At 43.9% G+C, this 12,448-nt stretch overlaps 1 protein-coding gene across 1 annotated transcript in view; it reads left to right on the top strand.

Annotated features, from left to right (window-relative positions):
• The window catches only part of KLHL6 (kelch like family member 6), a 55,408-nt gene that overhangs the window by 27,792 nt on the left and 15,168 nt on the right, over window positions 1–12,448 (top strand). Inside the window, exon 3 of the mRNA XM_017663162.3 lies at window positions 10,768–11,217. Within this exon, the coding sequence (XP_017518651.1) occupies window positions 10,768–11,217 (450 nt within the window). The remainder of the gene's footprint in view (window positions 1–10,767; window positions 11,218–12,448) is intronic.

Below are 12,448 nucleotides of genomic sequence, written 5' to 3' on the forward strand. Positions count from 1 at the left end.
AGATCATTATAGGTCAGCAGGTACAGAGCTGTCTTGTTCTTTTCAATGGCTGCGTAATGTTGTTGGGGTCTCTTCAGATATGAAACAGGTTCAGTTATCTGCAACAGTCTCTTAACAGGCAGAGAGGCAGAGCAGAAAGAACATGGGATTTGGAGTCAGGCAGAACCTAGGTTTAAATCCCAGGTCAATCCCTTATTTGCTGTGTGCCTGTGGACAAGCTACTTAGCTTTTCTTGGCTTCAGCTTTCTCATTTGTAAATCACGATAATATAATGCCTGCATTTTGGGAGAGTTATTATGAGGATTAAATGAGATGGTTTTTGTAAAGTACCCGGCACATAATAGAGGCCAAGTAGTTTTTTCCCATCATTTTTTATTTAACTTGTTTTACTTTGAACACTGTGCCTTGGATAAAATGGAGTTGACATTGAGCTGTGAGAACATTTCCCTCTGCCATCACTAAATGTTTGTTTTTTTTCCTGGATTAGGATTACAAGAGACCATGATTTAAAGTTATGTTTTATCATGTTTTTATGACACATGATTGGTGATATGAATTGGATTGATGCTGTATTTTAATTAAATCAGAATTATAGGTGGAGAGAAGTGTGGCAAAGTTGGCATTTTATCTTGTCATCACATCTCTGTGGGACTAAAATCAATGGGAACCACACTAGCTCAGTGTTCCCCACTCCATCCAGGAGTAAAGGTTTTTAAATTTTCACACCATTGATCTGACTCAGCTGTGGTCTTATTTTCTGCTTCTCTTTTCAGGTCTTAATCTCTTCCTGTTATCCACTGATTGCTTCCTGCCAGAATTTCCCAGCTCATAAGAGATAACTCAGTTGACCAAGCCAGTCAGAACTATTGCTGTTAGAAAAGAGTTTTTCATGTAGGCTAACTTCATGAGTTGCTTGCCTGTTAGCCGACTGATTGTTCCTTGGTCAATTGCCACTTTGCTATTTTCAGGTGTCATTGGTCCGGTCAGCTTTAGCACAGGGTGGGACAGTTTCTTTCAGGAGGAAGCTCTGGGTGTGACAGGAACTGAATGATCTTCCCACTAGAGGAATTTTGCAGGAACTTGGTCATAATTTATTGGCCAGTTATGGGAAGAAACATTTTTGCCAGGCAGTTTTTGGAAAGGTGAGAGAAACACCTAACAGGAGAGGTCCAAGTGACCACATATGAGGCAGGGTTTTGGGGATGAATGTCATCTGGAGAAGCAAAGGGCCCTCCCTTGCCTTAACTGAATCTCCAGGCTTCTAAGTTCTAGATAAGCAAGGTTGTCACAAACTACAGACCTGGGACAATGACTATTCTTATAATCTTGGTAATTTTTCAGTCTTGGAGAATTTTGCTCTGTTTGTTTAAGGAATTTTTAAAATCATATGTTACTTTCATTTTTATTATTAAAAACTCATGAAAGAATAAGGGCTGGTGAGCTTATCTGCAGGGCAATGAGAACATGTGCAGTTGAGAAAACTACAGTCACCCTGCATTTAGTGTTGGGACAGAAGAATCCCAAAGATACAGAGCAGCAGGTTAGAAGAAGGATCTTAGGAAGAAAAGGAAAGCCAGCCTGAGTCCCAGAGGCCATCAGGAAGAAAGAAAGGGGATGCCAGAGTAGGAGCCTGGTCACCTGGCCTGGGCCTGAGAATATGTGGTGCCTCGTCAACACCTTTTGGGATGGTGACATAGCTTTTGTTGTGGTGAGTTCGTGGAGACTTTGGTGAAGGTTCTGGCATTGCTTGTTTTCCTATTTCTTTTGACAATGACAGGATGAATGGTGAGATCTGTATGGATAAGACAGCCTTGGGGTCAGTGGCTGAACTGATGGCCTCAGTTGGCTTCCTGGCTGGCTCAAGAACTGGATCATAGGACATAAATATTTGGTGAACTACTGAATGAATGTGTTGCTCTTGTTCATCTCTAGCTGAATATGAGGACCACCTCAGTAATTGCTCGAGACCCTGACAAAAAATTGCTTGACCCCCTTTAAGAGGACACTAAAAAGCCCAATCCTGGTTCTTGGAAATGTGTTCCACAGGCTAATCTGAATAATTGCTTAATTTTTAGCTCCCACTAAGTGTCAAGCAAAAAGTATTTCTCATTACTGTAAAGGACAGTTGAACTTCTGTTGTTATGGACAGGGACCCAGGGACTATATCTGCTGAATATCAGAGTAGCCTGTCTAGCTACGCAAGAAAACCAGCCCAACTATTTCTTTACTGTCATCTAGATAAAATCAACCTATCTACCATCTGATGCACCCTCTCCCACACATGTCCTGTGTCGACCAGTGTTGTGGTATGGCTACTGTGAATGTTAAGAAATGAGGGTTAGCCTCCTGGGCCCACATGATAGTAACAGTTTCGCTTTGCGAAGCTCTCACCGTGAGACCACTACTATAGGGCATTTAAACTGAGGGTGGTGTTTTTACTCCCAGTTTATAGATGAGGGAAATAAAATTCAGCGATGTTAAGTAAATGTTCAAGGTTTCATGGCTAATAAGAGAGGAGCCTGAATTTAACTCCTGTCTGCTTATGTGTAGCCTGTAAATTCTCCACCACCCAGGTAGTGTCCATCCATTAGAGCGAGGCCTGAAACAAGCTGTGATCCTGGAAGCCCCTGGGGCCCTCAGCTTCCTGAGAGGGCTGCCCAGGGGAGGATTATGGGAACGGGGTACTTCATGAGTGTGTAAGGAGGCAAGAATGGCACAGCTGCAGCCCCTCAGGCCCAAGTCCCTCTGGGGAAACTTGGACACTTGGGGCCACCAGGTGTCCCCACCTCAGCTGTGAGCCTGCTGCCATCCGCATAGCTTCTCTTTCATCTTAACATTTCTGTGTTTGATCTCAATGTTTACTCTCTTTTATTTTTAGGCATAGCTTACATTCAGTAAAATGCACGCATCTGAAGTGTACAGCTTGATGATTTTTACATGTATATACAACCATGTAACCACCACCCAGACCAAGCTCTAGAACATCCTTGGCATCCCAGATACTTCTCTGTGCCCTCCCCAAGCAGCACCTCCCCAAGGGTAACTACCATTCTATCTGTCACCATGGAGTAGTATTGTCTATTATTGAACTTCATATTATTCTTGAGTTCTAATCAGTAGAGAGGTTTAAGTCTTAGGCTACAAACTCAGATGTGCAGAAATAAAAATGTGATTCAACCTATTGTTTTTCCAGTGTTAAACTTAATCTCTATCCTGAGCTTCCCATTCTACCAGTGGCAGAAATTACAGCCAACTTAATATATTTCACTTCAAGAAATCTTCATCAATTCAGGACTAAGTTACTTATATGGTTCCAGGGTGCATGTACATAGTGCCAGGACATTGTAGAAAGAGGCATCCAGCCCTGGCTGACAGTGGTCATTTGCATCAGTGGTCCATGCTGGCACCTGCTGGAGCAGCTGTGTTCCCATCAGTCTCTCTGATCACAGGCCCCTTCTCCACTGTATCAACTGAAAGTCCCCAGTTGCACCTGGTTTTGGCCTTCAGTCCTCATGGGGCATCTTGCATTCTCTTTGTTCTGTTTTGCAAGGCTTCTTCTGGTCTGCCAGCCCTCTCAGCTACTTATATATACCCCCTCAATGACATACAAGAAGCTTCCATTTGCTCTCCTGTTCCACCCCGGAACTGTGGAGAACTCAGAGTGACTGCCCTAGGCCCTGTTGTCTGGAAACAACATACTCCAGTTTCTCTTCTCCTGCTGCTTTACTGAACTTCTGCTTCTCTGATTTCATCTCAACCATCAAAGCACACATTCTTTTGTTCTCAGATCCACAACCTGTAAGGGGCTTTCAGTATTTCCCATACTTTGGACTTTTGGCCTGGACCAGGAGGCAAAGCATCATCTCAGGGACCCACCTCTGCTTCTCACTCTATTACTAGATTCTCTCTTTCTCCTCTCTTTTCCAGGCCTGGGAATCACTGTGGGAAAAGCTGACTCTTATATTATCATCCATTCTCCTGCATCTACTATTTTGGTATGACCTTTGTGCCTAGACTCTTTAGGATTCTGGCTTTTGAAGTTCAAAGAGCCCAGCTGTTACCACTAATTGGTGCTTCAAAACTACTGTTCTAGTATAAGTCCTGAAAGTGTATTTAGAAACTCAAAAACCAAATTGTCTTCTTTTGTCTCTCTGTCATCCCTTCCTGAGTAGGTGAGCCTGGAATGCCCCAGTTGCTGCCTATAGTTTGTGGAATATGGGGTGTGGGATGTGAGGTTTTAGGTGTAATGAAAATTCACATTGCTACCAGACTTTTACCTCTACCTAACTACCACAACTTACTAAGCACCTACTCTGTGCAAGGTTTTGTGAGAAGGTAAGTGGGGGAAATAAAGATAAAAATTATAAATATAGATCACACATAACAATTTGTCCTATTCTTTCCCTTCCATGACCCCATCTGATGTTGACAACATTACTGTGAGCGGGCAGGCTGGGTAATACCTTCACAGCGAGTCTGCAAGGTAGGCTTTACTATTCTCACCACTTTCCAGATAAGAAACTAGCCCAGAGAGTTCAGCTCATCAGGTGGTAGAGGTATGATCTGGGGCCTAACCTCAGAACTCTGGACTCCTATACCTGCCTCCCCCCTGTACCCATGAAGCCTCAGAAACAAGGATTCCCAGTGAGCTCCCAACCCAGGGCAATCCCAGGCAGAATGCAGAATACAGAACAGTTCTGGCTCTGAAGGAGGAGGCATTGAACTGGACTTCACAGAGTGGGTACATTTTAACAAGTGGCAGTTGGGTTGGGGGGAAAGTATTCCAGGCAGAGAGAACTTGTAAGCAAAGACTTAAGTTGAAGACAGAGACTTAAGTTTCTACCCTGCCTATTGTAGCTGTCTGCTTTCATTGGCCTGCTTCTCACGACTTTGCTTCTGTTAGATGCCTGCTTCTGTGCCCTATGTGTGCACACACATGCACGCACACCCCATGTCCTCAGCCTCAACCATGTCCCAGACAAAATCATTCCATCTAATCCTCAGAATGGTGTCACTCCCTGGCCTTCATCCTGCCCCTGGGCTATACTGAACTCACTCAGCCCCAGCTGTGGCACTTGCCCCTTAAAGCTCAGTATGGCTCCCAGGTATCCCCTACAGTGTGCTGCTGGTCTGCTGGGGCCCAAGCTACCTCCTCTGGAAACTTGCCGGCTGTCTGTTGTCTGAAACTCAACCAAACTCACCACACTCTTGGGCACCACCCCTTTCTTTCCTCTCCGATTCCATTTCTGAGTCCATCTATCTCTGTAGTTGCCCCGGCCCTCCAGCACATGCCCCACCTCAGTGAATGGGCCTTTTGCAGTTCTTAGCTCCATCCTCTCCTGCCCACCCCATATAGCTTCCAGAAACCAGCACACCTCTCAGCCAAGTCTAGAGCAAAGACTGTGAGGCTGGAGGGAGCAGAGGACATCCTGAGGGTGGGGAGAGTATGTTCCAATGGGGTCTGAAGTACATGTATCACCTGAGAGAGAGCAAAAGGGCAAAGGTGGGAGATGACTATCAGTGCAATCTTCACCTTTTAAGTATGAAAATCCTCTTTCCACATCCACAAACAGCTTCACTTTTCATATCTATTGTCTGAGAAGAAAAATGATGGTAAAAATTTACAGTAATTCAGAAACACTTTCAAATAACTGAATTTTATTAATCTTATCAACAACTTATATACTCTTTACATGCACTGATTCATTGGGGCTTGAAGGTAAAAATACCAATGTATTTATAAACCTTTTGCAATAACTTGCAAAGACAATTAGGGACCATGGTCAATGGAATTGCTGATTTGGACCAAAACAGGATCTGTGTTATTCCGGAGTGGATCTGAGGGGACCTCTAGGGAGGTGTGGATTCACATTAGTAAAGTCCCTTGGGACCCCAGGTTCTGGACAGCATAAAGGGGAGCAGCAGAGGGGCAGGGGAGATGGGAAACAGGGGCTAAATTCTTGTTGAGGCAGACACTTTTCATGGAAACTGAAGCCATGTTTCAAGTGGTTTCTTTATTTATATTTTTAGTCTGTTCAAGAGTCAGGTGCCTGGCCTTACCCTTTTGCTCACATGTCCCCACAAACAGGAAGTTGGTTCTCTGTTGCCATTATCTGTTATGGCTCAGCTTTTATAAACAAGTTCATGTGTCATTGGACAGGCTGAGGCAGAAAATGTACTGTAAAGTCCTAAATAATCTTGAATATGAAGGAAGAAAGAACAGTTTTTTAAAGAAAAAAATCGTCTCTGTGACTGCCTTGCACATCAGCAGTTTCCCAGCCAATGGTTGGGATCACGTGATGCTGCCCTACACCCCCTCACAACAAAAGTGTTCACTGAACGTCTTTTCCGGGGAAAGGTAGGCAACTTGGAGATCACGCACGCCCTTGCCCTCAGAAAGCCTCCTCATACTCTCCTGGAATTTTGTTAGCTCAGCAGTACAAAGTCACCATGGCAGTGTGATGCCGTGTGGAGAGCTAGCTCAACATCGCCTCACTGTCACTCCACCACCTACTTGCCATGTGAACTTGACCAACACACTGAACTCCGGGAATTCTCTGTTTCTTCCTCTGCAATTACCTTATTGTTAATTGTTAAAGAAACATTTTTAAAAAATGAAATTTATTCTTTAAGTGAAATAATGAATGGGAAAGTATCTGGTACAGATCTTGGTACATAATGGGTATCTCAAAAATATTTTTCTTCTCTTTCTTTCCTTCCCTTTTCTCCCTCCTTCAGCCAGTTTGTGCCAGGCGCTGCTCAAAATACAAACACAAGCACAGCCTAGAATCCCGCCTTGATTGCAGGTTGGGCAGTTGGAAAGCCATGAAGGAAGAAGTGACTTCTGAGAAAGAACTTCATGAACAGCTGGATTTTGCCACCTTTTTTCCCTTCCCTTTTCTTCCATTCTCCTCCTTTCTTCTTAAACCAGAATTAAAAATGTCCAGAGGCAGGGAAGGCCTGAAGCACAGTCTGATTAAGGCTCTCTGGCCTCTCCCTCACAGTGTCTCCTTCAAACTCAACCTGCAGAAAAATGTCACGTGTGCAAACAAATGTTTGCATACCGTTTCAGGGGTTTGCAGACTCTCGGGAGCCCACCCAGCGGTCCCAGACTGAACAGTTACTAAAGGAGAGAACAGCCCCGTGTAGATAAGGTGGCCATGGCACTCACCTCTTCCTGCTTTCTGAGGTGCCCTTAAAGGGGGCTTCTCAGCTGAGACACAGGGGGCTCTCCTGAGGCCTTTCTTAAAAAGCAGACTGTGGAGTCAAATTTCCCTGGGTGAGGAGAGCAGAGTTTTAACAGTGGTGGGAGAAAGCTAGGGCAGGCTGAGAAAATGACCTGAGTATGGAGAGGCCCTGTGAGGGACAAGGCTAGGAATGTTGGTGGAGGGCAAGCAGACAGGGCTGATGTGGAGGGGCTCTGTCGGGGAGGGGCCTGGTGGTGGTGTTCAGACAGACCGTGCACAGCCTGAGGGGGAGCAGCAAGACCTTCTTCAGTTCCAGGCAGGAGAACCGTGGGGCTTTGTTACACAGCATTTCTCACAGTTGAATTTCACACTTGTGTGACTATTTGATTACCATCTGCCTGCCCCACTGACCTGTCAGCACCAGGGAACACAGGTGCTATGTCTCTTGCTGCTTACCTCTGTAGTTGAGGGCTTACATTACAGATGCTCCATATGTGTTTGGGAAATGAACTGGTGGATGAATGGGGGAATGAACAGTTTCTGAGTGGGGAGACACATGTTTGAATCAATGTTTCTAACAAACATGAGTGTCATGCTTGATTTAATTCTCCTTCATGGTTTCTTCTTTGCTCATCAATAAGTAGGCAGGGGTAGGGACTGGCATCTTGTTGGCCAGGCTGTCCTGGGTCTGGGAAGATTAGATTATCTGAGCTCTCCTGTGAAGTGTACAAATCATGGCTGGCATCTGGCAAGCCCTTGTCCTATGCACACATGATTTCACCTGAAGTAGCTTGAAATGGTGTACAAATATGCATTTTTGGAGTCAGATAAGACTGGTTCAAATTTTAGCTCTGTCTCTTATTAGTTATAAGTCTCTGAGAAAATTATCTCACTTTCTGAATCTCTTCCTCATTCTGTAAAACAGGAATGATAGTAAATATCTACTTTATTATGTTATGAGGATTAAATAAGCTCGTTAATATAAAGGGGCTGGCACCTTGTAGGTGCTTTTCATTTTCATTTTACATTTTATTGTGTTTTCTCATTGTTAACTTGAATATTGCAAGGAGGTATTTATTTTAATTTTTCAGAATTTAAAAGCAAATTCATGGTCAGTGCAGAAAACTTGGTCTTAACAGCAACATCTATAAAACAATTACTTTATCTGTACAACAGCAATTGAGATAACCACTATTAGCATTTTGATGTGTACCCTTCTAGTGTTTTCTGTATTCACGAGAAACTTTATTTTAAATAGATGATTGCTTCACATCTAAGGGGTACAAACAGGTAAACTGTGAAAGGTAATTCTCTCTACCCTGACCCCAGCCACTAGCTCCCATCTCCATAGGCAACCACTGTTCTCAGGTTTTTGCCTCCCAGAAGTAGTTTACATATTTAAATATATTTAACTTTCATATCATCTTCTCACGCTAATGCTGGCATGACGTACTTGCTCGTTTGCACTGGCATCTACCATGAAAGTGAACTCTCTTTTAGCCCTCATACATGTCTCTGTGGATAGGGCCACATAAGGCTCTGGTGACAGATTCTGAGGGCTCAACCAGGCTTGGTCTCAGTTGTATATTTTTACTCTTTGAACTGAAAATCTGCGAACAACTAAACAGGTGTTAGAATTCTCCGTCTCAACTGTTTCCATAGTTGCTCATGCGAAGAGCAAGATGTATTGGCAATGGTTGGGGCCAGCAGACAGGGCAGTCTGAGGCAGAATTCAGGCTTTCTCCAACATTGTATGGACCCTTAGCCAATGTTTTCTACACTGACATGGAAAGATAATATTTTACAATTGGAATTTACCCAAAGTATCAGGGCTGTGTGCCCCATAGAATGCTCTGGAATGAAGGCCACAGCGTAAGTCAATATGGTTCAATATAAGAAAGTTCTGTACCCCCCACCCTTTTTGGGCCCCATGGCCCTGCATCCATAGCTCCTGCCACTAGAGCCTCCCCTCTGCAGGCTGTACCCTTCCCTGGTCAGGTCTGTCCCATCCATGCTCCACCAGGCCCTGGCCCTCCCCAACAGGCCTTCCCTCCCCAGTGGCCTGCCTCTTTCCTTCTTTCTATTAACTGATCAACCCAAGGACACTGGGAACTTGACCCTTTAAGGGGCTCTGTGGACAAGAAGGGGAGATAGGAGGTTGGACTCATTAAAGCTAAGCTCGAGAGAGAATGAATCAACGAATAAGAATGAATGGATGCACTTGAGGCAACTCCTCTGTAAAGTGGGTATTAAATTATATAATGGGTACAGCAGTGCTTTGTAAGCTGTGAAGTGCTATATAAGCATATGGGATCTATATTCTTTTGAAGATGATGATAATTTAAAAGACATGGAAGCCAATCAAGAATTTTATGAATTAATTCTGTAATTGCAAAAGTGCTTATTTACTTTAGATGATTTAAAAAGTATGTAAATAAACAAAATAAGAAAAAATCCTCATAACTTATTAGTGTGGTTCCTTGTATTATTTATATAGTAGATACCTTGTCTATCCTAATGGGACCTGTTTCTGTGGGAGGCGTGTTGTTCCCTTGACAATGAGTGTAAATGGCTTCTGAGCAAAAGTTTTAAGAGATTTTGTGCCATCTTTTTTCTCCTTCTGTCACAAGACTGGCACATCTTAGTTAAGGGCTTTTCTGTCATTCTGGGTCTTAGAATGAAGAACCTTGTGAAGGACACATAATGAGGGTGAGAAATAAACATCTATTCTTCTTAGCCCCTGAGATTTGGAGGTTGTTTGTTACTGCCACATAATTTGTCCTAAGAGACACTGAGAAATAACTACTGTTCATATTTTGGTGTATATCCTTCAGCCTTTTTTCGATGCCTGTTTTCTATTTCTTTTTAATAAAACAAGGATCATAATGACATATGACTTTGCAAAGAACTTTTCTCATTTCATCTGCAAGTATTTTAGTGTATATCACTAAAAGACAAAGATTCTTCTTTAAACATAACCACACCATTATCACACTTAAAATGAATAATAATTGCTTCATATCACCAGATTATCAGTCATTGTAAACATTTCTCTGGTTTTGAAAATTATTTCATTTAAATAAGGGATCCAAATGAGGTCCACACCTTGCAATAGATTATGTTTCTCCTATGTCTCTTCTCATCTTTAGGCTCTCCCTCCTCTTCTCTCTTTTTTCCTCGTGATGTTTTTGTTGAAGAAACAGAACTGGTTGTTCTGTAGTTTCTCACAGTCTGGGTTTTGCTGATTGTATTCCCATGGCATCATTCAGCATGTTCCTCTTCCCCTCCATTTCCTGTAAATGGTTGATTAAATTTAGAGGCTTGATCAGAGTTAGTGAACAGATTTTAGGCTCAGTACATTGTGAATGTTTTCCATGTCATTGGATATTCATCTGCAACATGTGTTCTTAATGACTACAGAGGGGTTGAAACATGAGCGCACTATCATTTATTTAGCTAGTCCCCTACACCAGTCATTTAGATTGTTCTAATTTTTTTGTTCCTACACATACCTAACTGATCAGCCCCCTTATGGACTGATGATTTTCTGGCCTGATTTGCTACTCTTCTGTTCTCTTAGTTCCTGCGGATGGTGGATGCCTGTGCCAGCTTCCTAACAGAAGCCTTGAATCCAGAAAACTGTGTTGGAATTCTGAGGCTGGCAGACACACACTCCTTGGACAGCCTAAAGAAGCAGGTTCAGAGTTACATTATCCAAAACTTTGTGCAGATTCTGAACTCTGAGGAGTTCCTTGACCTTCCTGTGGACACTTTGTACCACATCTTGAAGAGTGATGACCTGTATGTGACAGAGGAGGCTCAGGTGTTTGAGACTGTGATGAGCTGGGTCCGGCACAAACAGTCGGAGCGGCTCTGTTTGCTCGCCTATGTCCTGGAGAACGTGCGCTTGCCACTTCTGGACCAGTGGTACTTTGTGGAGACGGTGGAAGCAGATCCTCTTATCAGGCGGTGCCCAGAGGTATTCCCGCTGCTCCAGGAAGCCAGGATGTACCACCTTTCTGGCAATGAGGTGAGCTGACAATGAGGGGTGCCGGAGTTAATCATTAAATTACAGGAGTTAGCTGGCCTCACAGAGATATAGGCAAGGTTGGCTTGCAAAACTTGGGGCATTGAAACCCTGTTTATGGTTTGAGTCAGGTGGTTCCAGAGCCCTGGAGTTCTGATCTGTTAAACGGGGATGATACCACATTGTAGGCAGCTACTGAGAGGACTGGGTGGCATGTGGAATCACCCAGCACCACGCCAGGCTCATGCTCCCTTTCCCTGGGCAGGGGCGGGAGGTTGGCAGGGGCACATGCACACGCACAGCTGTTCATGTGTACAGTAGGATATATTTGCAGAGTGAATCAATGCAGTGGATCTGAGGACAGCACAGAAACTAGAAAAAGACACATGGGAAAAGGAGAAGGCTCCCAGGGGCCTCAGACAGACAGTTCCTAAGCCATTTGTGGTCAGGATGTCCTTTTAGCAACAGCCTAATGAAGAAGGCTTGGTAGCCAATCCCAGAGCTATACAGTGGCCGCTCCACAGGGGAGCTGCTTGCCTCGCTTGCCCACTCTGGGGAACCCTGGGTCTCTTGGCTCTCCTCTCATGTTACCTTGGTCTAGTCTCATTGTTTCCTTCCTGAATATCTGATAATTCCTCAAAATTTACTTCTTGCCCTCTGTCTAGCCTCCCTCCAACTCATTCACCAGCTAGACAATCTGAAACCCAAGCTTAATCATTTTGCTCTTGGGCTGTCCTCTTCACTGGCTCCCCACCACTTACAGAATAAACTCAAGAATTAAATAAGATAATGGATGAGGCATGCTCAGCACAGTGTCTGACACATGGTAGGCGTCCCACAAAATGAAGACTGTTATTCTGACCCCATTCCTTGAGGGTGCTCTATCTCCCACACTCAAGCATTTTCTTTCTCTGTGTCCCAAATTTTTGCTGCCATGTTGTCCCAAATCCTGCTCAAGGGAACTTTCTCATTCCCATTTTACAGTCTGGATAACTGAACCAAACCAAGCACTGTGATCTCTGAATTGTTGGTTCCCCCAAACTCCCTGTCTGCTCACTGCTTGAATGGTTTTGGATTTCTTCCACATGGCAGTAGTGCAAGCCAGGAGGCTCCTCTCTGAACACACTTCTCCCCTTAACCTTACCAAACTTTAACCCTTACTGTCCTATCACTATCTCTCCCTTTTAAACCTGGAAGTAGGGACAGAGGGACATTTTAGAACCCTAAAAGCAAC

This window comes from Manis javanica, chromosome 3 (genome assembly GCF_040802235.1).
Source record: "Manis javanica isolate MJ-LG chromosome 3, MJ_LKY, whole genome shotgun sequence".
Lineage (NCBI taxonomy): Eukaryota > Metazoa > Chordata > Mammalia > Pholidota > Manidae > Manis > Manis javanica.